Source organism: Simochromis diagramma, unplaced genomic scaffold (assembly GCF_900408965.1).
Source record: "Simochromis diagramma unplaced genomic scaffold, fSimDia1.1 OVJJ01000302.1, whole genome shotgun sequence".
In the NCBI taxonomy this organism is placed as follows: domain Eukaryota; kingdom Metazoa; phylum Chordata; class Actinopteri; order Cichliformes; family Cichlidae; genus Simochromis; species Simochromis diagramma.
In genome coordinates, this window is record NW_024386792.1 from 4993048 (window position 1) to 5020450 (window position 27403).

At 40.5% G+C, this 27403-nt stretch overlaps 1 protein-coding gene across 6 annotated transcripts; it reads left to right on the forward strand.

Annotated features, from left to right (window-relative positions):
* The first annotated feature begins 5759 nt into the window (after window positions 1–5759).
* uso1 (USO1 vesicle transport factor) lies at window positions 5760–25687 on the forward strand. 6 transcript variants are annotated; one of them, XM_040023948.1, is made up of 27 exons: window positions 5760–5994; window positions 7611–7697; window positions 8269–8333; window positions 8414–8490; window positions 8791–8802; window positions 9060–9113; window positions 10481–10581; window positions 10668–10770; window positions 10865–10920; window positions 11029–11149; window positions 11288–11466; window positions 11570–11710; window positions 13563–13651; window positions 13739–13893; window positions 14000–14205; window positions 14334–14354; window positions 17844–17954; window positions 18132–18250; window positions 18579–18760; window positions 18863–18984; window positions 19080–19218; window positions 20752–20918; window positions 21431–21496; window positions 21962–22060; window positions 22143–22247; window positions 22393–22608; window positions 24323–25687. In XM_040023948.1, the coding sequence occupies exons 1-27, from the start codon at window positions 5929–5931 to the stop codon at window positions 24395–24397; spliced, it is 2934 nt and encodes a 977-aa protein (XP_039879882.1). In that variant the 5' UTR covers window positions 5760–5928; the 3' UTR covers window positions 24398–25687. The 6 variants fall into 6 exon arrangements, with proteins under 6 accessions (XP_039879882.1, XP_039879883.1, XP_039879885.1 ...); XM_040023954.1 differs by having other exon boundaries at window positions 5792–5810; XM_040023949.1 differs by lacking the exon at window positions 14334–14354.
* Window positions 25688–27403: the final 1716 nt, after the last annotated feature.

The following is a 27403-nucleotide window of genomic DNA, read 5'->3' on the forward strand; positions in this document are numbered from 1 at the left end:
CCATGCTGTTATATTAGATGCTGCAGTATGAGGTTTAGTATCATCTTACTGAAATACTCAAGGCATTCCCTGACAGACAGGTCATCTGGATAGGAGGTTATGTTGAAATCCTGTATATACGTTTCAGCATTGATGGTGCTGCTAATCTCATGGGACCTAAAGCACCTCAATACAGTCAGAGGTGTATGATTTTCAACCGAGTCTGGAGAATGTGGCATCCATGTTTTTGTTTTTTTGTTTTTTTTGTTTTTACCTCAGTTAATGTCTGGAAGTGTTCCTGAGCCCATGCAATGATTCCCTATTTTGATCCCGACTGACTGATTTTCAGCCGTGTCCCTTGTGTACAGAGATTTCTCCAGATTCTTAAAATCTTTTTATGATATTGTGTACTCTGGACGATGAGATATTCCAGGTCTTTGCAGTTTTACATTAAGGAACATCATTCTGTGATTGTTCCACAATTTAAAGATCCATATTTAAAATGTATAAGTTCATTTTTGGTAGATTAGTAAACCTCTGAAGATGCAGGTGTTGTCGTTCCCATAGCTGACAGAAAACGTGTCCAGGCTTCTCTCTGTGAAGCTTTTAAAAGACACTAGAGGACCACATGTTGCTTTTGCTCTGTCATTTGTGTCATGGCTCTGATGTGCAATGATGAAACTCCACTGCTTTTATATTATTGTACTGGATTGCTTCACTAATTTCAACATAAGTTTATTAAAGACACTGAATTACTGGGTGCATTTGAATCGGTTTGTGGTGCCTGTGCTGTGTGGAAGCAGCTGTGCGCAGGGCTTTAGAAACAAGATTTATGCAAATCAAGATTCACACATAATAAAGGGCACGATCAGTAACAATGAACCCGGCCATCAGAGCAGATGGTAGATGGGGGTTAAGGGCACTGAAGACACAGTTACAGAAACAGTTTTCATTGCTGTAGGAAAATTAAAAGGTAATTCTTTATTTAAACAGCCAAACATGTGCTGTTGTGTTTGTTGGGAAATGATATTTGGTGGCATGAAGGTTTACTTGTTCAAATTCAAATTCAAATTTTATTTGTCACGTACACAGTCATACACAGTACGATATGTAGTGAAATGCTTGGACAACTGCTCGTGACCTAAAGAAAACAAAAAAGGAAAAGGCTATGAATAAGATAGGAAATAAATATGAAAAATTAAAAAGGGTAAATTTAACTAGGAAGGAATAAAATATAAATTAAGGTTAAAAAATGAAATAACTGTACAACACAAATTAGAATGAAGGGTAAATTTAACTGGGAAAGAATAAGATAAAATATATAAATTAAAGTTGAAAATAAAATAACTGTACAACAAAATACACAATATAGAACTATATAAGAATGTATGAAGAAATATAAATATAAATAAATATATACACAATAACAGCAGCTGTACAAGTATTAACCGGAAATGAAGAATGTAGTGACCAGTGTTGTGCAATCCACATTATGTCTTGTGCAGTGCAAATATGCTTAAAGTGATTTAAGTGATGAAGTGAAAACAAAGTCCAGAATGTCCAGTGTGTGTGTAAGAACTATATGTGTGGGTCAGTACTGTGTGGTGGTGTGATTGAGAGACCGTATCGCCTGCGGGAAGAAGCTCCTCCTCAGTCTCTCTGTGTTGGTCTTCAGGGAGCGGAATCGCTTTCCTGACCTCAACAGTGAGAACAGTCTGTTGTTGGGATGGCTGAGGTCCTTCACGATCTTCCTGGCCTTGGTCCAGCACCGCCTGCTGTAGATTGAGTGCAGGTCAGGGAGCTCGGAGCGGATGGTGCGCTCAGCTGACCGCACAACCCTCTGTAGAGCTCGTCTGTCCTGCATGGTGCTGTTCCCGAACCAGGTTAAGATGTTTCCCGTAAGGATGCTCTCTATGGTGCAGGAGTAAAAGTTCCTGAGCACCTTGGAGGGCAGTCGGAAGTCTCTCAAGCGTCTGAGGTGGTAGAGACGCTGACGGGCCTTTTTCACCACGGTGTTGATGTGACAGGACCATGACAGGTCCTGCGTGATGTGAACTCCGTGTGTTCTCTTCTGGCTGAATGCTGTCTCTCCGGCTCTTCATGGTGAGCCGGAAGCAGCTAGACATCCATGTGTAGATGTTTACAGCTAATTGAATGAACATTGTCATGCTTATCTCAGCGTTCTTGTAGATTTTTCCCCCTCTTTATTCTCATCCAGATCACACACCACTCAGCAGACCTGGATCTATATAATGTTCCATGAAACACAATTCTTTCTTTGGGCCCATAGTCCCCTGGCAGGTTAATCCAGCCCTGGAGTTACACGCAGGTTAGAATCGAGTAGATCTGGTTTCTGGTTTCACTTTATTTTTCTTTGATTTGTGCTTCCTCTGAGTGTGTTTCTGTAAACTTTACTGTTTACCTGCTGTTTTCTGTAAGTACCTAAACATATAAACTTAGTCACTCTGCTTAAGGATTATTTAGGTGTGTATTTGACAGTTATACCATACCTATTAGTTATATTTCAAAATTAAAAGCAAAAAAAAAAAAGTCAATAAAATGCATTAGACTGTACAGGTTCAAGTGCCCAACGGTCCTTTCCTGAATGCCTTTCCTGAGGTTCGCACTGTGTCCTATTTATGTGTGACAATTTGATTTCCCTCGGATTGAGCTAGACATATGACAACAATTATAAGCTGAAATAGTAAAATTCTCCAAAGTAGGTAACAAAGTTATGAATCAGTCATAAAGTGCACAAACCAAAACAGTTTTCACTTTGTTAAATCACTGCACGCTGACTAGGAAGTTTGGGTTGTTTGTATGCGCTGATCCAACCCTGAATTACACCATTAGAATGACCACCTACACAATGAAAAAGGTTCCTGTGTGCTTATGTCTGTCTGCAGGCTAACAATCAATTAAAGGTACAGTAAGTGATGTTTGTGAGGTAACAGAATATTGTATTCATAATTAAAAATTGATTTATGGATTCTTGTAAACTAATTAAGAATTAATACATAAAAAATGCATAAGAGGTTGCCAGTTTTTGTATATATATATTTTTGTATATTATAAGGTTTTAACAATGGACAGCTTTCACCTCGTGCTTGTATAGTTATTGCAACATCGTGTATATGAAATGTGTTTATGTTTTTTTATTTGTTTTATTATGTGTACTGGTTGTGTTGACTCTATAAAAACCAAATGCCTTCATATTATGGCATACTATGGTCCCTCATAATAACTGTCTACAACAAAAACATAAATAGCCTATTTGACATTAATAGATGTATGATCAATCCTTACACAATGTTTTGGAGAGCAGGGAGAGGGTTTTTAAAAAAAAAAAAAAAAAAAAGATTTTACAACATTTGTTTTTTAAAATATCATATCCTGTCCATTCATAATCATTCAAGTATAATAAACTGAAAGTGGAAATGTTACTGACACTGAAACAGTTGGTATTTATTACACCTACTTCTGTGTAATTAAAAAAAATCCTCCTAACTGCCATTTATACAGGGAGTGCAGAATTATTAGGCAAATGAGTATTTTGTCCACATCATCCTCTTCATGCATGTTGTCTTACTCCAAGCTGTACAGGCTCGAAAGCCTACTACCAATTAAGCATATTAGGTGATGTGCATCTCTGTAATGAGAAGGGGTGTGGTCTAATGACATCAACACCCTATATCAGGTGTGCATAATTATTAGGCAACGTCCTTTCTTTGGCAAAATGGGTCAAAAGAAGGACTTGACAGGCTCAGAAAAGTCAAAAATAGTGAGATATCTTGCAGAGGGACGCAGCAGTCTCAAAATTGCAAAGCTTCTGAAGCGTGATCATCGAACAATCAAGCGTTTCATTCAAAATAGTCAACAGGGTCGCAAGAAGCGTGTGGAAAAACCAAGGCGCAAAATAACTGCCCATGAACTGAGAAAAGTCAAGCGTGCAGCTGCCAAGATGCCACTTGCCACCAGTTTGGCCATATTTCAGAGCTGCAACATCACTGGAGTGCCCAAAAGCACAAGGTGTGCAATACTCAGAGACATGGCCAAGGTAAGAAAGGCTGAAAGACGACCACCACTGAACAAGACACACAAGCTGAAACGTCAAGACTGGGCCAAGAAATATTTCAAGACTGATTTTTCTAAGGTTTTATGGACTGATGAAATGAGAGTGAGTCTTGATGGGCCAGATGGATGGGCCCATGGCTGGATTGGTAAAGGGCAGAGAGCTCCAGTCCGACTCAAACGCCAGCAAGGTGGAGGTGGAGTACTGGTTTGGGCTGGTACCATCAAAGATGAGCTTGTGGGGCCTTTTCGGGTTGAGGATGGAGTCAAGCTCAACTCCCAGTCCTACTGCCAGTTTCTGGAAGACACCTTCTTCAAGCAGTGGTACAGGAAGAAGTCTGCATCCTTCAAGAAAAACATGATTTTCATGCAGGACAATGCTCCATCACACGCGTCCAAGTACTCCACAGCGTGGCTGGCAAGAAAGGGTATAAAAGAAGAAAAACTAATGACATGGCCACCTTGTTCACCTGATCTGAACCCCATTGAGAACCTGTGGTCCATCATCAAATGTGAGATTTACAAGGAGGGAAAACAGTACACCTCTCTGAACAGTGTCTGGGAGGCTGTGGTTGCTGCTGCACGCAATGTTGATGGTGAGCAGATCAAAACACTGACAGAATCCATAGATGGCAGGCTTTTGAGTGTCCTTGCAAAGAAAGGTGGCTATATTGGTCGCTGATTTGTTTTTGTTTTGTTTTTGAATGTCAGAAATGTATATTTGTGAATGTGGAGATGTTATATTGGTTTCACTGGTAAAAATAAATAATTGAAATGGGTATATATTTGTTTTTTGTTAAGTTGCCTAATAATTATGCACAGTAATAGTCACCTGCACACACAGATATCCCCCTAAAATAGCTAAAACTAAAAACAAACTGAAAACTACTTCCAAAAACATTCAGCTTTGATATTAATGAGTTTTTTGGGTTCATTGAGAATATGGTTGTTGTTGAATAATAAAATTATTCCTCAAAAATACAACTTGCCTAATAATTCTGCACTCCCTATAATTGTATATATTAATTCAGTATTAATTAATACTTCTTTGATCACCAGTTAACCTAACATGTGTTTGTTTTTGGACCGTTGTACTTTGGAGAAGGTCAAACATGTAAACTCCGTAAAGACAGACCCCAGCCAGGATTTGAAGCAGGAACTTGCTGTGAGGAAGTAGTGCTAACCACTCTGCCACCATGCTGCCCTAATACGCGTCTTGTATCTGCCAGGCAGCCCCTGACCTCTGTATGACCTCTTTTCCTTATGTGCATCATACATAATCGCTACTACATATACACAGAAACAACAGTTTACAGTTTCAAGTTTACATTTGTATTGTTACAATTGTTGAGAAATCAACAATTTCTCTTGATTTGATGCCCACTGGCACAATGATCTAAAATCCACCTGGATAGTTACAGATCAATTTAATTCAGAACAAACTCCGTGTTTAAAGGATTGTAGCTCCTGTACAACAGTATAAAATTTAGAGACATTTGTATTCTTTGTGTTTTTTAGCACTAAATGACACATTTTACTCCAGTCGATTTTACTTGAACATTGTATGAGAGTTAAAAACTTTAACCCTCTAATGATAGATTTAATTGATAATTGTTTATTTTATCGCTGCATTGCCTATCACAGAGCATAATCATTAGTTTTCTTGCCCTTTAAATAACCGGCTGGTGGTCTGCTGCTGAGCCACGTATCGCCACGTTTGCGAGCATGCGCACTGCCCAAACGTTAGTGTTCCGGGATAGGTCAGTGTAAAAAAATATATCATTGTGTACTCTCTTACGTGTCTATTATACTGAGCACAGTGAGAGGCGGCAGAGGGGTGTTTTGTGAAGAAAGAGAGGCTCTGAATACGGCACCGAGATGAACTTCTTCAGAGGAGTGATAAGTGGGCAGGCAGCCGGGCCGCAGCCGTCCGGAGCGGAGACGGTAGGAAAGCAGCTGGGCTAGCAGCGGCTAGCTTATGTTTCTCCGCTGTGCGCCGTACAAACTGAGAAGAGGGGGATAGAGTTGTGTTTTTAAACTAGTTATTTTTTGCTCCGTCACATAACAAACGCCTAAGAGAATGTGTGAAGATACCTAAGATACCTTTCACTTGGCGAATAACTGACAGCGAGCTAGTTAGAGGGCTAATGAGCTAAGGTGGCTAATCTGTCAGGCAGCAGTGGGAGTGTGTGTAACCTGCTGTGAAGTCACAATGAATGGAGAAATCCATGAAAGACACGGACACCAAGGACCAGCCCGTTAGGACTGTCAGCTGTTTACACGTCAGCGTTTTGTTTTGATTAACTTTAATCTGTAAATCTACTAAACATATTAGTGCGATCTTGTAAAATGAGCTAGTGTATAACATAAAAATAGACCTCGTCGTGTACGTAGGGCGGCAGCGAACTATTTAGTATTGATTGCCTGCTAATCAATTGGTTTAAAAGCATCAAAAAAATAACTGAATATTTTGTACTTCAGCTGATGACAGCCATGCATAGTGTTCCATGCAGGAATCTCCTGACACATTGCTGAGATTGCAGCAGACAGCCACATATAATCAGATCTTTGTATAGTGACTGCTCAGGGAGAAAGCTGTCACTCCTGAGAATGCACAAAACACTTGAACAGAAACCTTCTCAAATTCTGTTTTGTTTCTCCACCTTGTTACTGCTCTTTCTGTGTTTAGAGGTGTTAAATTAATTTACTGTTGACTTGTCGACATCCCATGCTGCAGTAAAACTTATCGGTTTTCCAAGAAAATGTGCATTTTTAGACCGCCTTTTGCTTTTGGAATAGGACCTGTATGAAAATGAAAGCAGTAAACCTCCCTACAATAAGTGCATCTGGTGGGCCTTTTTTGGGGGTGGGTTGGGTCCACTTGTCCCCCTTGTCTCGGCAAATCAATACAAAGTTGTCACCTTCATCCCATGATGGGAGTGGTGTCTTCCAGGGTGACATGAAGGATTGCTGAATGGTTTGAGTATTAGAGCGATGCAAGTCATTTTCTGTGGCCTTTGCAATCAGCCAGATCTCATTTTAGACAGACAACTTAGACACTTTATCACACTGTCACAGTTGACTTTCATGGCAGTTTGCATTAAACATGTGTTGACTCATCATCTTAGTAATAAGAGCTAAGCAACTTGAGATGCAGGAGACATCGTGCATTCACACTTGCGCCTTTTCATAAGTGATACGTAAATCTTACTGAAGTGACCAAGGTGCACATTAAGACACAAGCTGTCAGATGGTGTTGGATTAAAACAAAAGATTTCAAAACTTGAAAGGGTTCAGAAATACTAGTGTTTTTTCCTTTAATTTGTCAGCTGTCTGTGTGTGCTAAATGTAATTATATACAGTATTTTGTTTTTTGTATTGTTTTTTTTTTTTTTTTTTTTGCTTCTTCTCCTCACAACTCCATCACAGAACCCTTGGGACTTGGAAACCACAGCTCTTTAAAACATTCCAAAAATTCTCTCAATTTCAGAGACACAAAATTACAGAAATTATCAGCAAGCATTGCGATAATAGTTAAAAAATAATATGTCCGTTAACAGATCCAGAAGCTGTGCGATCGAGTTGCCTCCTCCACACTTCTAGAAGATCGGAGAGATGCTGTCCGTGCTCTTAAGTCCCTCTCCAAGGTAAAGTATAAGTAGAGAACTAAAAGGGCCTGAAGCTGTATGCAGTCAGTTGCTAGTTAAATGGATCCTAACTTGCCTTGGAAAATTGTAATTTCTTGAAGGTTTTAGTGAAACTATTTAAGAGAAGAGCTGTGAAACTTTGAGTTGAAATCACTGCACTAACATCATGTACATAAAGCAGTCTGCACATGTCTTCTGCTGTGTCTCACTGCAATAAACGTGCCATCCGTAGCCTTGGTTAAAGGTCTTGTTTGTCACATTCTACTGATTAAAATGAACTCATCTCTGACCTCCACCAAGTCACTTCTGTTCACTGACAGTTTTGCCATTAGCTGCACTGTCAACCATGAGTAATGAGTTTATCGATCTTGAATAAGGGGTTTAAGAGGCACAGGGTTTCACGTTAACACACATGGGTGTTAGTCCTGGTCTGCTACACAGATAGATGTGCAGGTTTCCTGTATTTCACAAGAAATACCACAGAAATCCAGAATGTTTCTAACTAAAATTCCTTTATTTTAGGTTCTGGTTGCATTACCGATCCTATAAGCATTTTTTAAATGTTTTCTAGAAATATCGAATGGAAGTTGGAACACAGGCAATGGATCACTTGATTAACATACTACAGACTGACAGGTATGTTAATACTCATACTTGTAATGCTTGTGGATTACAGCTCAGTAAACATGCTAATGTTTGTCTCCCAAATGCAACAGATCTGACTCTGAAATCCTCGGCTATGCTTTGGATACGCTTTACAACGTCATCTGCAATGATGAGGAGGAAGAACAAGGTATTACACCCCACATCCTTAAAAAATGTGCAATTTAACTTGAATTCATAACTGGAAGATAAAACCTCTGATCTAAAGACATTTCTAACTATATTGAAATGAATTCCTCCTCATTGTGAGGCTTCTGTAAATGGTTTGAACTGACTTAAAACCCATGTTTGTTTTGCATGTGTAAACGAGTTCAGTTCATGTTAAACATGGAAAGCTGTCAATTTGCATTCCCTTCTTCTATACACTGATGATGACTGCTTTATTTAAAGACTCTCGTCTCTCTCTTTTCTTCCATGTTTTAACCTACAGATGAATCAGAAGGTAAAACTCTTTGACTGTGCATGATGCCAACCCCTCTAACACCAACGGCACTTACGAATCACACAGTCCCCTTTGTTTGGTTATTGAAAAAGAGCACATTTTAAATGTATTCCCTGCAAAGATTAAAATAAGCTGATAAATGAAAATGGTGTTGTCATGGCATGGGTTAACAAGTCTCTGTCAGCTGATGCTGGACTTGGAATGAATGCTAGCTTTTGGGTAAGGCGTTGAACTTCTCTTCCTCCCTGCACTCGCAGACGCAGTAGCCCCTCTCCCTGTCTCAGGGAAGCATAAGAATGTGTCTGTGCCTGGTCAGTACTCAAACTGTGCCTTTGTGCAGTAGCTTTAGTGCTAACTAGTTATAACTAACTTCACTAAAATTAGAGGGCACCAGAAAATAAACAGGAAGGCACTTTGGTGTTGACAAGAATGCTTCACTAATGCTTCATTATCTTTATAATTTTTATCTTTAATCTATCTTTAATCTTTATCTTTATCATTATCTTCTGGCTGTTTTGTTTTGTTTTTTTGTTTTTTTTCCCCCCCTCACATCACATTTTAATACCTCAGTAATTTTGCACTGTTATTGTTGTTGTTATACCAATACTAATTATTGTACATGGGGGCAAAACTAGAGAGATTTCTATCTATCTGGCAGTAGTGATTTACTTTTTAGCTCTGATTTGGTTTCAGTTGCCATCAGCAGCCTGTCTCTGTGTCTTTCTGCTGTCAGGTAGTATGCGTTGTGTTTTTTCAGAGCATTTTCATTAAACACAACAGCCAACTGGTGCTGAAAACTTTGTTTAGAGAAACGACACAAAATAAACCAGTAAAGATGGACCAAGGGAACCAAAACAATAAGCTGCAAGAAGCTAAAGTGTTAAGTAATTGTCTGCAGGTGCTCCACCTTGAAATTTAATGTATATTAACTAATTAATTAATTAACTAAGATAAGTTTATCTCAGTTAACTAATGTTAATCAATGATCTCCATTGTTAGTGTTGCAGGAAGAATGAAAAATAGTTTAGCAGCTAAAATCTAAAATGTATAACATGGAGGAAAAAATAAGTGTGTGTGTGTGTGTGTGTGTGTGTGTGTGTGTGTGTACAGTATAGTGCAAAATGAAGTCAGAGCAGCATATAGCGACCTGCTCTACTACAGTTAAAAGTGGGAGTGAATCATCAGTTTTTCAGTCAGGAGGCATATATGAGGACCTGTGGGTAGAAGCTTTTATCGAGTCTGTTTGTGGCAATAGCTGTTTGCATAAAGTCATACCACTAAAAGTAGACAAGAACACTCTTTTTGTAATCTCGGTAATGGATCCTTAGCTGGGAAAAACATCCATTTATTTTCAGTTCTTTGCTTTAAAGTGCTGCACTCATCCCTAATTAACTGTTTATCACTGTGGGCTTAGAATACACTTCCTTTGGCGGTAACCCTGCTGTCCTCTCCTGTGTGTAGCCTCTCTTGTCTTCCTGGTTTGTTCACATTTGTCACCCTGAGCGCGTCTCTCATTGTCATGGTACCTGTAAAGTCGCTCGTCATTGGTAATGGAAGTTATACATGTGAGCTTCACTGTTGTGTTGCTCAGGCTGATTTATATGAACAAACCAGCTGGGTCCACACACTACATGGATGACTCCTGAGACGGTGACTCATTTTCAATCTCGCTTCACAGATGAGAACGCACAGAAGCAGGCAGACGACCTCGGCCTCCAGTTTACAGACACGTTCGTCCAGGATCCTGAGCACGTAACCCTGCTCCTCACTCTGCTGGAGGTACAGAGTGGTTTTGATCCAGCAGCAGAAACTCTGTATTGTTAAATTTTTCCTGACCCCTGTCTGATGCTTCTCTGCATTTTTAGGAGTTTGACTTTCATGTACGGTGGCCCGGAGTGAAGCTGCTGACTGCTCTGCTGAAGAACCAGGGTCCACAGATCCAGGGTATTATTCTGGTCAGCCCCATGGGTGAGTTTCTTATCTCTGCATTATATCGAACTTTGTCACGTCAGGAATTTATTGCTTTAACAGCAACATTTTTTGTTTCTGTTTACTCTCACAGGTGTTTCCAGATTGATGGACCTGCTGGCAGACTCCAGAGAAGTAATTCGCAATGATGTAAGCACACTTACGTTTTGTATTACACTGTATTTGAACCCCTTTGAAACAGAGTGTTGAGTAGAGGTCTGTTTGAGTCTGTGACATTTTGTTTTCTGCCACCATCAGGGCTTGTTGCTACTTCAACAGCTGACTAAAGGCAACGCTGCCATTCAGAAAATTGTGGCATTTGAGAATGCGTTTGAACGCCTCCTAGATATCATCACAGAAGAAGGCAGCAGCGATGGAGGTAAATGGATTTTTACACAGAATTGTTACTGAACAACACGATCCTACCTCTTTTCTCTAAACACAGTGTTTGTTTTTTTTTGTTTTTTGTTTTTTTGGCTTGTGATATGTCCTGACATCTGTCCTTTCTTGTGTGCAGGTATTGTGGTAGAGGATTGTCTGCTTCTTCTCCTCAACCTGCTAAAGAACAACAGCTCCAACCAGAACTTCTTTAAAGAAGGCTCCTACATCCAGAGAATGAAGCCCTGGTTCGAGGTTGGTGATGATAACTCTGGTTGGTCTGCACAGAAGGTCACAAACCTTCATCTCATGCTGCAGGTAATATGTCTAATTGTTATCTTGATCTAAGTACTAATTAAAAACAGCTGAATATTATTTGTTAAAACTCTTAAATAACTGTTAAATAATGTTGTAATCCCAGCTGGTGCGAGTCATGGTGTCTCCAGTGAACTCTCCTGGAGCTACAGCCAGCTGTCAGAAGTCCATGTTCCAGTGTGGCCTACTGCAGCAGCTGTGCACCATCCTCATGGCCACTGGTGTCCCTGCAGACATCCTCACTGAGGTAATCACAACAACCCGCTCGTTAAGTCTGAGACCATTAGCCATTGAAGCATTCAAAAGCTTCTTTAGTTCCCACAGCAAACAAGTGCTGAGGCATGTCTGAGAGGTTAAAACGTATCACATTCGAATTCAGAGAGGTCCTAACATTTATGTTTGTATGGTTTATACAGCAATGGCAGTGGAACCTAAACACATCAATTCAAAGAGAATAGAATAGAATAGAATAAACCTTTATTATCCCACGGATGAGAAATTTCGGTGTTACAGAACTCTTACAGCAAGGGAAAATAAAATATAAAAGGAAGACACAAGGTGGTCCTATAAACATAAGCAACCGAAGTTCGTATATACAGGTATGTACAGGTAACAATGTACAGAATATGTATAGAAAAATTGTACGGAGACATGTATAAAATGTACAGTAAACAAACAAGCTGGTGAGTAAGATGACCAAAAGAATGTTAAGCTGCATTATAGAGTCTGACAGCTGCTGGTAAGAATGTACCTGCGGTAGCGCTCCTTCCTACACTCTGGGTGTAAAAGTCTACTGCTGAGTGAGTGCAGTCTCATGCAGGGACTGTCCATGATGGATGTTAGCTTAGACAACGTCCTCCCCTCCCCAACTTGCTCGATGGACTTCAGCGGAGAATCCAGGACAGAGCTGGCCCTCCTGACCAGTTTGTTGCCGTTCCTCCTGTCCCTCTCTGCCATTCCACCACTCCAGCAGACCACAGCATAGAAAATAGCAGACGCCACCACAGTGTCGTAAAATTTCCTTAGGAGTGGCCTGTTCACCCCGAAGGATCTCAGCCGCCGTAGCAGGTGGAGACGACTGTAGATCCTTTTGTAAAGTGCATTTGTGTTTGTGGACCAGTCCAGTTTGTTGTTGAGGTGAACACCCAGGTATTTATACTCCTCCACTGTTTCAATGTCCAAACCCTGGATGTTCACTGGTGTAATAGGGGCTGGCTTTTTGCTGAAGTCAATCACCAGCTCCTTCGTCTTGCTGGCATTGATGCAAAGAGGTATTTGATGACCCCCTGTATTCCAGTTCATTTCCCTCCGACACCTGACCCACAATGGCGGTGTCGTCTGAGAACTTCTGGAGATAGCAAGTGTCCGTGTTATAACTGAAGTCCGCAGTGTACAGGGTTAAGAGGAAAGGGCCGAGTACTGTTCCTTGTGGGGACCCCGTGCTACAGACTACAACCTCAGACAGTAAGAGGTGTGGTCCAATACTTTCCTTCATGTCATGCATCAGCACAGCTGCATTTAGGACAAGGGTTTAAATTCTCCTGAAAAACATGTTATGTTTTGGGTTGTCAGTAAAGTAAAGCGGCTGCGGGTGAGTCATTGATAGACAAATGTAATCATATTGGAGGAAGAAAACCAAAAATTAAACTGACTTCGGACAAGAACGCTGGGAGGATCCCATCCACAATGAGGATAGCAGTGGTGTGGCTTGAATTGTTTGCTGACAAATAGTTATTATCCTAAGATCAATGTCCACACTGAAATCTTGGTCGGCCAGACAGTGATTTATATTTTGTGTCTGGGATACTGTGAGCCCAGAGACTTTAGGGTACACTGGGAGTTTCTAAAGCTTAAAGACATGCCTGTGTATGGGGCTAATTAAAATCTAGAAAGGTCCAGATTGACATTTGGAAAAAAAAAATGCATCAAATTAAAAAGATGGGAGCTTCGTGCACTGCAGGAGACACTTCGACATGGAAACTGGTTTGATATGTCATGATACTTAGAGTAACAAAGCTGAAAAAAGAGAATTTTTGTTGCTCAGCAGTGAGCTTATGCAGATTAATGATCGTGACTTTGATTTGGATGCTTTCTTTCAGACCATCAACACAGTTTCAGAGGTTATCAGAGGCTCTCAGGTCAACCAGGACTATTTTGCTTCTGTCAACGCTCCGTCAAACCCACCAAGGTAAAAACACAACCAGTGGACTGACCTGTTAAATCGCCTTTATCCATCTAAATCCTATGGTGACCTCTCTTCTTCATGTCCCCACAGACCAGCCATTGTGGTGCTGCTCATGTCCATGGTGAACGAGAGACAACCATTTGTGCTTCGCTGTGCAGTCCTTTACTGTTTTCAGTGTTTCCTCTATAAAAACCAGAAAGGCCAGGGGGAGATAGTTGCTACACTGCTGCCCTCCACCATTGATGGTCAGTAACAGCTTCAGGTCCTATAAATAAATAACATGTGGTCTGTGCTTTTAGATGGTTCACACTGTTTTAAGTGCTTAATAGCTCACTTTTTTCTGCCTTTTAGCCAATTCCATCTCTGCAGGACAGCTGCTGTGTGGAGGCCTGTTCTCAGCAGACTCTCTTTCAAACTGGTGTGCTGCTGTGGCCTTAGCTCATGCCCTGCAGGACAACCTCACCCAGAAAGAGCAGCTGCTGAGGGTTCAGCTTGCCACCAGCCTGGGCAAGCCCCCTGTGTCTCTGCTGCAGCAGTGCACCAACATCCTGTCCCAGGTAGGGCAATGATGATACAGAGGAGCGTGCTGATAGGCTGTGTGTCTCCGTTTGCCATAGGTTTCTTAAAACAGCACTATTGTCGATCACAGTGAAGAGAACAGTGTCACATTATTGTGGTTTTGCAGGGTGATAAGATCGTCCGGCGGGTGAGTAAAGTGTACCTGTGTGTGAGTGTTTGGGTGGCACCTGTCTGTTATGTTTTTGGCTTGGCAGTTGTAGTAGGGGTCTTGTTGGCCCACTTGTTGGGGGATCTTGCTTCCTTATAACTCTTTACTACCCGATCTTTGTCCCTAACTGAAAGCTTTGACCCAGCGCTTCCTCATTAGGGTGACACACAAGTGAACTCCTCCTCACACACCTGTAAGATGTAGTTGCTGTCAGTGTTTTCACCAGGGGCTTGTGGGGAAGTACACAAGTGGACACCCGAGAGAGGTTCAGAGAAAAGGGACACATTGGCTGTTTTTAATTGTTTATCTCTGGTGCTATCATCCTGACACCTACTTTAAACTTTGAACTTTGTTTGCTGTGCTGCAAGCCCTTATCTGTTTGTTCAGGAAATGAGTACTGCAGCAACTTTTGGGCCTTCTCCTGTTCAAGTGAGTGACTGTCACTGCTTTTTGTCCTGTATGGCGCACAGCAAAACTGGCAGATGATTTATAGGACTGTGTATGATTTTTATGTCTTCCTTTGGGTTCAGATATTTCTGAATTGGAAATCCCAAATAATGGGATCAAAGAGGCCTTGTAAAACATAACCTTGGTACCAAAACAGATTTAAAAACTAACTTTATGCTGCTGAAAGGCTCCAAATTACTGCTGGTACTTATCTGTTGTGAAACAACTTGATAAAGGTAAATGTACTTTGAGCTCCTATTGCTTGAGGCCTGAGGTTGGTCTTTGGATACTCACAACCTCTAAGCCTTGATGGTGTGCTCAAGTTTCCTACCAAGAGCTTGACGGTCACCTCCTGTAAAAGAGGAAGTGAAATCATTTCATGTTTCAGAATTATTATCACTAATGAAAACCCTCAGCGTGGTTAGGTAGGTTGTGCAAGAGCCACATTGTTATGTGTCTGCGACGGACATTTGCATCAAACCTCCATTACCTGATATCCAGCCTGACGAACATGTGAAAACTGTTCAACTAAGGCAGCTGGTATGAGCATGTGCTGTCTGGTGGGCCCTGGTGCTCCGTTTAAAAACTGTAGAGGGCACTCCTGCAGGTTGGCTTTCCCATTTTAGTGTTGTTCAAGTATCTCAGGATCTTGTTCATAAGTGTGGGTGAGATGGAACCACAAATCCAGGATTGTGCTCAAGTGTAAAGTGGCTAAGGCTTCAGTCACTCAGGCTTGAAGGCCATCATCGACTAACCTAATTGCTTGCTGACAAGTTATAGTGGCATGCTAGTGACCAAAGGAGGTTATCAGTACAGGACTGTTATGCTTCATCATGTAGACTTCTGCAGAAAATCTATGTCATAACTTATGAACTGGAAACCCCGTTGTAAACCTACACTGTAACCTTCCATGTAAGCTGACGTGTACCTCCCGAGAAATGTAACTACACATCGGATCAAGGCAGCTGATGTACCCAAACTACTCAGTGATGTGGAAGAGTGCAGCAAAGGGTTAAGAGGGTTTTCTGGTTACAACATAGATTTTGTGCAGGAGTCTAAATCAGTCTTCATACCTCTTTATGACTAGTTTGCCCTAATGTGCCTGTCAGCTGCTACTCACCAACCTATTGTGGAATAAATATTTTTATTTATTTATTTTTTTTGGGGGGGGGGTTGTCCTGGCTGGGGGGTTGTCCTGGCTGGGGGGTAACTGATTATTTTCTAGGATTGTGGTAATGATGCTTTAGTAAACAATTTCACAGAAACACCCAGCAACAGCTTGCCATCCAATTGACAAATACACCTTTTTCCCTGGCAGCCAGTGGTTGCCGACTGGTTGCCGACTGGTTGCCGACTGGTTGTGTAGGGCGTCCATTGTTTACTAAAATCTGCATATGTGATTTGGATTCTAGGTAGCGAACAGATTTTTGTCACCGATTGTCTAGAACAGAATTAAGATCTCTGACAGTGGGTCATACTTGTGAAGAAGATGTCTTTGTGTCAGGCATATGCAGTGTGCAGCTTTGTGTTAAAAACACACATTCATACGAGCCACACCTCTTCTGACTTCCAGTCTCAGGCTGGCAGCAGTGCAGCCCATTAGACAGTTGTAACTGGATAGCTGTGCCTTGATGTGATGTGTTGTGTTGGTGGTTTCCTGGAAGAGATACAGAAGTGGAAATGTTTCCTCTAAGATTATTTTGTATTATGAAGCTGTGTCACACAGCATTTGCTTTACATAAGTCAATTTCAGCAATGTCTCAAGTGTTAATGGTCATCAGTGCCCCCCACACACAGACATATGACGTCTTTGTAGAGACCAGGCCAATGTGTGCTCAGTTGACGCCTGTGGTGGTCATTGTCTTTTCTTTTGTTTTCCTCTTCATTTTATTTATTTTGCATTGCGTCACATTTGGAGACAAAAGCTGAAAAGGTGATTTTTGTAAGTTTTTATAGTTTTGAATGCTGATTAGTTTTTATCCACACCTTCACTGCTTACTCAGAGAGCTCCTTTCTTAAAAGCATGTCGCGCGTTAAGTGTTAATGCACCTGTTGATTGGCAGTCTTAAGCCACAATTTAAACTTAACAGGTTTTTGCTCATCTCCGTACCGCGTCACACTGTTGTTTTTCATCATCTCATGTTCCAACTCCATGAAAATCATCCTGTCTTCCTTTCAGTGATAGAGATGACATATCCACTCGCTGGCATCAGTTTCCCATAAATGTGCGCATTTGAGGGACGTTTTTTATAAAGAAGGAAAAAAAATCCACATTGAGCTCTTTTAAAGATCTTTAAGCTGTTTTAATAATAATGAAATAATTTATGTCATTAAAAAAAAAAAAAATCCTGAAAAGCACATTTAGCGGGGTTTGCTTTGCATGTGCTGACAGCTGGAAATGGGATAAAGTTTCCATTGCAGTTTCACTTTGCTTTGAAAATAATTGATTGCAAACTGATTTTATTGTTGATCATGTAGTTATTTTATTTATTTACCTTTTTTTTTTTAGTAATTATCACAGGATTGCTTGCTCTGATAAATCTAACCTCAGTCTAAATATCTTAATGTTTTTGTTTTGACTGTCCTTATGATAACCTCATTAACTACTAATGTATGACATGTGTTGAAGGATTACTTTAACCATTTCCTTATTTTTATTGACCAGAAAAGGACATGCATTGTTTTAACTTCGCCATTTCCACTGATAGGGATGCTTAATTGTTGCTGTACCAGCAAATCCAATGCTTCTTTTTTTAATGTAATTTACCATTTTAGAGCTAACATCTATACTCCGCTCATGCTCTGATGAAATGGCTGCTTACTAGATACGTTAATTGGTTAAGTAATCTGGATCCAACCTCTAAACTATTCCCAGTCACGTTTAAATGTGACGAGGATTCAGTCTGACTCTCTTTTCTGTGTTTCTTGTCGTGTAGCATCGTGTTTTTGTGTTTCTAAGTGTCACTGTAGTTATACAGAAACACGTTGACTCTCCTTCTGTATTGTTGTTTTTCTCTGCAGGGCAGTAAAGTGCAGACCAGGGTGGGCCTCCTCATGCTGCTGTGTACATGGATCAGCAACTGTCCGATTGCCGTTACGCACTTTCTGCACAATCAAGAAAATGTTCCTTTTGTATCCTTTTGTCAGTTTTACTACTTCATAGGGTTCTTAATGCCTCGTAAACAAGTTATTTATTATGCTTTTTTCTTTTATTCAGTTTGATTTTGTGTTTAGGTTAAAACCTCTCATTCAGTCTTACGTAAAATGTGCAGCTTTACTTGGATGAGTCCTTGACACGGACTCTTGTAGCTGACCGCTCAGATCTCAGAGAACCTGGGGGAGGACGAGAGGCTGGTGCAGGGCCTGTGTGCGCTGCTTCTCGGCATCTGCATCTATTATAACGACAACTCTCTGGAAAACTATACCAAGTAAATCTCTTTCACTCACTCAAACATGTGCATGCTGTAACTAGGTTTACCTAACATTTTTGGTGACAGAATGACAACAATACTCAGTATACACACAAGTAAACACATTATTATGGTGATAAGTTTAAAAAATATAGATTACATGCATTTCACAAATCAGATTTTCATCATTTCAGCTGCTATATATCCATCATTTGTGTATCTAAAGTGTTTAAATGAGAGGTACATTGTTTAAATGTGGTGTCTTTGTCCCCTGATTTGACAAATTTAAAACAAATAAAAATCTGTTTAATATTGTGACAAAGCTACTGTGCTCTCTCCTCTTCAGAGAGAAGCTAAAGCAGCTCATCGAGAAGCGGATCGGAAAGGAAAACTTTGTAGAGAAGCTGTGCTTCATCACCAAACATGAACTGTATTCACGGGCGGCTCAGAAGCCGCAGCCCGTCTTCCCGTCTCCAGAGCAGATGTTGTTCGATCATGAGTTTACCAAGCTGGTCAAAGAGCTGGAAGGTCAGTCCCGTCACATTCATCCTAACACGAACAGTTTAAGAGAACTATTGCAGAGTTTCAGTTGGCCTAACGAGTTATGTTCTTCTCCCTACTTTTCCACAGGAGTGATAACCAAAGCAGTTCACAAGTCTAGCGAGGAGGAGAAGAAGGAAGAGGAGGTGAAGAAGACATTAGAGCAGCACGACAACATTGTGACTCAGTATAAAGAGCTGATCAGAGAGCAGGTAAATAACACAATTTTCATTTTGTTACATGTTGTGTTTGTTCAGTTTGATGTACTCTCCTGCTGACAGATTGATTTTGATCACGTGATCCTCAGGACGCTCAGCTTCAGGAGCTGAAGGAGCAGGTGGCATGCATGACCTCCCAGAATGAACAGCTGCAGGCTACAATCACCCAGCAGCAGTCGCAGATCCTGCAGCACAAAGACCAGTACAACATCCTCAAGCTGAAATTAGGTGGGTGCACCTCATCGGCTGTGTGTGTGGTGTGAATTTAGATACATAAAATATAGAGATTTAGTTCATTTAAAATACATTTTCTCATAATGAATGAGAAATGAGGGACTGACATGCACGATTTTAATCCTATCAACCTCATTCCGGCGGGCACATTAAGCTTTTACTGCCCCCTTGCTCAGATAATAGAGCGACAGGGATGTGCAGCAACATCCCCAGATACTGTTTTATATCAAATTGTGCGAGACCGTCACGCACACAGCCACGTTTCATAGGAGCAATTTACTTTGTTTCATAAACAAAATGTTAAAATGAAATTTTGTGCTTTTAGAACTCTGTAGCACTTTCTTAGCACACAACAGACAGTGTGTCGTGATTTCATGCAGTCTTGTCATCACAGTGAGGCTGTCAAGCGTGTGAGTGTCATACTTGTGATTAAAATCTGTGCTATGTTCCTATAATACAGTCTTCCATATTGCTTGCATCACTTTCAGAAGTCATTGAGAAATTGTTTTTAAAACCAAAAAGTTATTACAGGAGAAAAATGATGCTGTTTTTTTACATTTCCTTGTGTGCAAGTTTGTGTGGCATTAAACAAATTAGTCTTAATAAATTAGTCTGAATAAACTGCCTAAACTCTTTGCTATCAAAGCAAAGTAGCTCACAGACATGTAAAAGCTGAGTATCTCTAGCCTGTTATTTAGAATCAGAGTTCAGCCAGAACCTCGTAGATATGAGACTGAAATTCAGAGGTTTATTCACAAATGGTGATGTAGCTGCTGCAGGATGGCGATTTAACTGCAAAATTATGCCCATGCTGGGTTCTGGGTACTCTGGATTTCTCCAGTGGTCCAAAGACATGCAGTTAGTGGGGTTAGGTTAACTGGTGATTATAAATTTCCCATAGGTGTGAATGTGAGTGTGCGAGTCTCTCTGTGTTAGCCCTGCGACAGACTGGTGACTCGTACAGAGTGTACCCTTCCTGTCGCCCTAAGGTACCTGGGAAAGACTCCCCCTGTGACCCTTACTTGGATAAGCTGAAGAGGGTGGATGGATGACATAGGCTCACCTACCCTGCTCTGATGTAGCTGACTTGTCCCATATTGCAGAGAGACTGACTTGAGCACAGAGTCAAATTGATTGCAAAGTGTTAGTAAGTGGTCTGTTTCATAAATTAGATGACAGTTATTTCCAAACCTTTGTCAATCTGTCTAAGAATGTTTACAGTCAGTCCAAATTAGGCCATGATTGTTTGGAGACAGGCTGCTTTAACCTTTGGATTAACAGTGGTCACAATGGCCAGATAGTTGCTGCAACTACTAGCAGTTGGTTGCTAAATGCAAAGATTTCAATGCAGTCACCAGTAAACCACCAAGCTTCCACCTCCTTCTACTCATGAGAAGGTTGCTATCCCATTTTTACTCCAGCGTGATTGAGCCTTAAATCAGCTCAGGATTGTAGATTTAGGGATAACATCAGCATCAGTATTGCTGTTGTTAACACTTAAACTGAGTGTTTGTGCTCTAACTTCAGCTAAAGAGAACCAGGGTCAGTCCAACAGCCAGGGAGACGGCTCTCAGGTGAACGGGCTGCAGACAGAAGAGCTGACCCAGCTCAGAGAGGAGGTGGAGGAGCTCCGCAAACAGCACTCGCTACTTCAAACACAACTTGGTGACAAAGATGCTCTCATCAGCAGCCTGGTTAGTATCTTTTTTTTCTTTTCTTTTTAAGTCTGTGTGTACTGGCATTGTTGTTCTGGGGGCTGATTCCAGAGAGATGTTTTAAAGCTGTTTTGATGCGTTTGTTGGTGTAAAACAACTGTAGGCAAAACAGTCCTCCAAACAGCTGACTGACACACGGGGGAGTAATGTGGACTCTATACAACCACCAGAGATTAATCAATTGATTTGGACTGATACATTGCTTTCTATGTCTTATTTTAGAATTAACACTTATTATATCATTATAATGTTTAAACCACACCTGTAGAATAAATTAGAAGACGAAGATTAACCAGAAAACACTACTGCAACTATAAACATGCAATCCAAATCCAAAGACACAAAGAAACCTTTACGTTTAAACTTTGACATATCTGGATATGGGAGCTTCTAAAAACTGCTTCATGTCTGTATTTGGGTTAATCACACAGTTACATATTGTATCTGGAGTGAAAGTGACTGCATAATGTTTTAACTCTGTGTAACTGTAGAAATCAGGAGCTGCACAGACAGCAGAGGGTCCAGCAGGAGGATCAGACGACACAGAGCTGCTCCAGGTGGGATTCATCACTTCACACCTGTCCCTGCTTTTCCTTTGAACCCCCTGTTTGCTAAAAATGTTTCAAAAGGTTAAGCGCATGAGGCAAATGCTTGTTTTGTCACTAAATAAGTGTTCAAATTACTCTTGTGACTAAAAGAGAGGTAAATCTTTAAGTGTACCATTTTATTTTCACTTTTATTGACATAAATATTCAAGATGATTTATGATGTTTACATGTATGCAAGAGGGTGTGACTCAAGCCTGAAGAACCTCTCAGGAAGTGCAGCGCTACAGCTTGCTGTAGAGTATTAGTGGTTTTAGGACAGGATGGACTTCGGGGACACAGACTTTGTACTCAGATTACCTTATTTTCATGTCTCTCACAATAAGAATTATATATGTCACCAGAGTTAACCTGGAGGCATTAATCAGATCCGGTGTTAGTATTTTGTACCTGTGCTGAATGTGTGCTGTGTTGCAGGAACTGGAGGCTTTAAGAAGTCAAGTTCAGTCCCAGTCAACAGAAATCGGCCAGCTGAAGATGGAGAGACAAGACCTGCTCAGAAGAGCTGAAGTCGGGGTAAAAATCATGAGAAGATCAATTTGACATAGATTTGCTGAAGTTGTTTAAAACTAATGAACCTTTCTCTGGCTTCTCTCAGTGCTCTGACACACTCCCCTCTAGTGACAGCTCATTAGATGCTGCAAAGATGGCTGAACTGGAGAGCAGGCTGGGAGCGCAGACGTCTGAGATGGAGAGACTAAAGGTGCGTGAGAATATGTGATCCTCTAAATCACTTGACCCTCATTTACGGTAATGTTTTTATACTGCATTCAGCTTGGACTTCTCATATATTAACTCTCTCTCTCTCTCTCTCTCTCCCGTCTCCTTCCTCTCCCTCTGCGGCTCAGGCAGAGGTAAAGAACCTGTCGGAGAGCCGGGCGGAGCTGGAGAAGCGGCTGGATTCAACTACGAGCACGGTGGCCATCCTGCAGACGGAGAAGGAGAAGCTGCAAACTGACGTCCAGGAGTCCAAGAAGGAGCAGGATGACCTGCTGATGTTGTTGGCAGACCAAGACCAGAAGATCACAAACCTGAAGAAGAGACTGAAAGAGCTGGGAGAGACGGTAGGAAAGCTATTAGCATTTTCTAAAATCACCAGTATAAAATGTATAGTTTTCACTGCCAATCTCCCTCGTTTATCCAAACATAAGGAACAAATTAGTTCAGCCCACTAAAATTCAACAGTAGAAATTATGAAATATCTAATAGCCTCACATTTAAATAATATGAATATTTTTGTTAATTTTAGGAATATTTTGTTAACGGGACACCCAGCAGATTTTGGGACTGATTACTTCCCTGCATTAGTATTGTCATACAGGAAAATGGGTGTCACAGAGAAAATGAACATCCACATGAGGTGGAGCTGCTGTTTCAGCCTTTTACCTCTAGTTTTGTTCTCAGGCTAGTAAAACACGCAGCCCCAACAACCTCCAGCAGTAAGGTTGAGAATTTTCTTTAAAAGTTTTGAGTGAGAGGAGAGAAAGATGACCAGTAACATCCAGCAGAGATCCCAGGTCAGAGTTTGGTTCACCAGGTCCCCTCAGGTAGCCGTAGGCTCTTGGAAGTCTTTATGCCTACGCCTTCTTATGCCAAAAGAAAATTGTCTCAAGCTGAACTGACAATGAGCCACGAGACTTTTGCAAGTTTGCACTTTGATGAATATTCTCCAGAGGACGATCTTAAAACAGAACAAACATCAGGGTAACACTGCTTGTTTCTAACATCCTGTATCACAGACATTAAATTAGCACAGTGTTGTTATTGAAACTATGACATATCTCATGATATTGATGTGGCTCTATGACAGTTGGTGTAAAATTGATTTGATTGCAGTTTTTAAAATAGCTTAAATATGTTTTTCAGTTGTGAGAGTTTGGATTAGAATAGCCAGTTATGGAGGATTTGAAAGTGCTGGAGAAGAAAAAGTTGGATTAAGTATAAAATTTCAAACTGTCCCATGTTTTTTTTTTGTTTTGTTTGTTTGTTGTTTTTACCCCAGTGTAGTATGTATGTAGTCTGATCTAAACTTTCCCCAGATTATTCAGTCTGATCCAAATAAATGAACAGTGAGTTGATTCTGATTAGCGAGAATTCAAAAATAAAAACGACCACACTGCAGCCTCAGTCACACATGCCGAGACAGCGGTAACTAAAATGTCTATTCACCGACTAGTTGGCTAGTGGTTTCTGGCTGTCACCAAGTGAAAATGGCTGCAAAGAGGGCGCTGCAGTCTTCTTATGATTGATTTTCGTTGCAAGCAGGTTGCAGTAGCCCACAGTTTGCATGCAAGGAATTCATGAGTGTTTGCAGGTTACACACAAACTACGGGTGACCACTGCAATCTGTGGTGCAGCACTGGTTAACTTTATGCACCTGTTGTTGTTTTCTTGGTTTTTTTTTTCCCCCCGCTATCAACTGTGAGCAACCTACAGCAACCGCTCACCAACTGGTTGGAGACTACAGGTTGTCTCCAGTGACCTGTGTCTGCTTTGTGGTCTCAAAGCCTGTGTGATTGTGGCCTATAGGGGTTGAAATTGACTCTTTTTAGTCATTCATCTTATTTTTCATTGCCAAACAAACAAAAAGAAAACCAGCAAGATTTTAGTGTCTAGTCTTGGACTAAGTATCATTAAAGCTTGTTAGCTGTCGTGGTAGCTTTAGCAGTGAGTAATTATTTAATAGTTACAGAGGAATAGATGCAAACACGTAAGTGCGAACCACTCAGTTCTGTTTCGTCTGTCTGCTTTAGTTAGACTGTGACCCTTTCCTTACAGGTGGAAGATGAAGATGACCTCGACACCAGGGACCAGACAGACGACGATGATGAGGAGGATGAAGATGAGGACTAGAGAAAATCAGTGAAAGGAGAAAAAGGAGAGAAAAGACTCTGCAGAAACGCACCTGAGAAACTGAGTAGGACTAAAATATGGAAGCAGTTTCTCGTCCGGGCTGCCATGCTGTCTTCTTCTTTACTCCAACACATGTATGTGTTAGTTTTTGGACATTTTTAGTTCAAGATGACGATGTTCTTTCCAAAAACTCAATTTTCAGCGCCAGCTGAGTGATTTAAACATGTCAGTGTATTCATCTCTGCTGCATTCACCATCAGTTTGTGATGGATTTTATTAGTTGTTTTTCTAATGTACTGTCACATAGTTCCTAATCACAGAAAAACCCTTAAGTTAATTTTAACACATCTGGAGAATTTGCAGAAGCGGATTTAAAATGTGTCACAATGCATTCTCATTTTCCCCATCCTGCACTGCTGCCCTCACCAGTACAAGCACCTGCAGCATTGGCGTCACCTGCACTTCGCCCCCCGATCAGTTCGAGTTCAGCGTCACAGTTGTTCCATTTCACCGACTGCTCTGCAATATGCTGCAAAACACTGATGGAAAAGATGTAAAGAGACAAAAAAGACAAATATTTTTGCAACTTTTTGTCCAATACTGGCATCCAGCTTCTGTATGATATTGTGTAACTTATCACTTTAAGAGCGACATTGAAATGAATAAAGAATCTATCTATATGGAGGAATAATTGTAGATAAATTAAATTTTACTAAATCCACAATAAGACCTGGCTGTTAGGATTTTTTTTTTAAATTCAAGTGTTTTAAAAAAAAAAAAAATGTTCACGCTGAATGTTTTCATGCCAAATTAATAACACTAAATGATTAGTGTCTGTCACTAAAACCTGAAAAGGAGGCATGGCGGGACATCGTACATTTACTGAGAATAAACTGTTGTACCCTCACGCGTCTTCTGCTAAACACTTTTCATTTCCCTTGGTGAAAAACTTGTGAATCGATAAAAGATGTGAAAGAGAGTTCAGAAGGATTTCTGATATGGAAACAGCTTAACAATGGGATGATGTGGGGGCGCCGTGCTGAAACTACAGGTGGACTATAAAATCTGCATCTTGGATGCTTCAAACATGTTCTCCTGATTCATGAAAGAAGGAACCACCATGTTTGTTGAATAAAAATAAATACAAATATAATATTTTGAAATGAAATGCTTTCTGAGTTTAGTTGCTTAGTTGAAATCCTGCCTGGCTTTGTGTGACTGGAGTAAAATTGATAATGAAAGCTTGGTGAAACTGCAAACTAAATTATAATAAAGCACACTATTAATAAACATAGTCGTGAAAAAAGTATCCACAGTACTTCATACAGTGCTGTGACTGAGTACACCCCATGACTCAGTTGCAGTGCATGAATTACTCGCAGATATGTTTGCATGTACTGTTAGTGAATCAGGGAGTCGCTTCTTGTTTAATGCCATACATACAAAGCACCAAACTCTTAATGATACATAATGCTTTGTCATAACTGCATTTAATTAGGTTGAGGAAAATCAGCAGCTTCATCAGAAAATATTTTGGATTTCCAGTTACCTTGGAAACGTTAATAAACAAGCTTCACTTTAATGGCACACTCCTGTTGACATAAATCCACCATGACGCATGTTTATGATGACGTTTGTGGGAGAAGTTCACACTTGATGTTATTAAACCATGGTTGAAAACAGAATGGGACCTTAGCTACAGTCCCATGTTTTCACACAGCCCTGCTCAGTTAGCACACTATCAGCCAACAACCTTGGCTGATAGTGACCCACACCTGTTTTCACACCTTTGAAAGCTGAGTTCAGTTTCACTAACCACACTCGGGCCTGATTACTGTCAGTCTTGCTGAATCAAGAAATCACTTAGATTAGGATTTTTCTGCCTTCAATACATTAAATCATAGTTTAGGAAGGAAGGAGGAAAATGCTTTTTCACAGCAATACACAAGGATTATTAAAATGTTAAAAGTCCTGCCTCTACAACAGTTGCTTGAAATATTAGAAATTGGTGCCAGCAGAGAAGTATTTGGAGAGTCACATGTCAGGGCTGATTTTCCTAAAAAAAAAAAAGGACAACAAACTATAAAACAGGAAATTTAAAACTTGCTTAAAGCACATGCTGGTTAAAAGTAAGCCAATTAAGGCAGATGAAGCCATGACTGAGGTGCCATAGTGAAAGCAGCATGAATTACTCATGACTTTTATTTATTACTAGCTGACTGTTAATGACATTTATCAAAATTATTTTTTTCTGTGTATTTAATATTTTACTTACCGATTATCTTTTTCTGTATAATATAATCATTTTAAAACATTAACATGTGTAAAGGTTATGATTGATAAGGCTTCTGTAATAGCGCAGTTTCACCGCTGGGGGGCAATAAAAACCCTGAAATGAAAATGTGTGGCAGACCTGTTCACAACATGGCATCCATCCCTTTTTTCTTTCTTTCTGTTTCTTTAAATTTTCCATATAAGCAATTATAACTGATCTGGCTTTCAATTTCTCTCACCATTAGGCTTTAGAGATTGTTTAGCTTTTACCTTAACTTACATTAATCAACATCTGTGCAGTGTAACTGTTAGTAAGCAGAGTTTATATAATGTCCACATACACACACACTTAACATAAAGCATATATGATCTATGCGCAAACAGTGATATGGATCGTGCTTCACTGAGAGTAGAACAACACATCACCACACTGTGCTGACCACATTTCAGCAGCTGCTCTCGCTTCCAGACCCTGGGGCTAAACTGATGTGTGAGTTTTTATTGACAGCTCCTCTGTGTGATCCCTGCTGCCTGCCAGCTGTAGCACACAACACTGTACATGACACGCTCAGCACGGTTTGCCTACACAGAAACCAGGCGCTCTGCTTCAGGTGTGCATGTCAATGACTTTTACACACACCGCATCAGCAAAATGATCTGTGTAAAATTACAAAACGTGACAGAAAACACACAAACCACACACACACATACAAATAAAGGATCTATGCAAAT

Excerpts from the sequence above, each read along its gene's own strand:
- uso1 (XM_040023948.1), top strand. The coding sequence starts at position 5,929 with ATGAACTTCTTCAGAGGAGTGATAAGTGGGCAGGCAGCCGGGCCGCAG. Across the intron at positions 7,698-8,268 it reads CTCTTAAGTCCCTCTCCAAG|AAATATCGAATGGAAGTTGG; the intron begins GTAAAGTATAAG and ends AATGTTTTCTAG. Across the intron at positions 17,955-18,131 it reads ATCAAGAAAATGTTCCTTTT|CTGACCGCTCAGATCTCAGA; the intron begins GTATCCTTTTGT and ends GGACTCTTGTAG.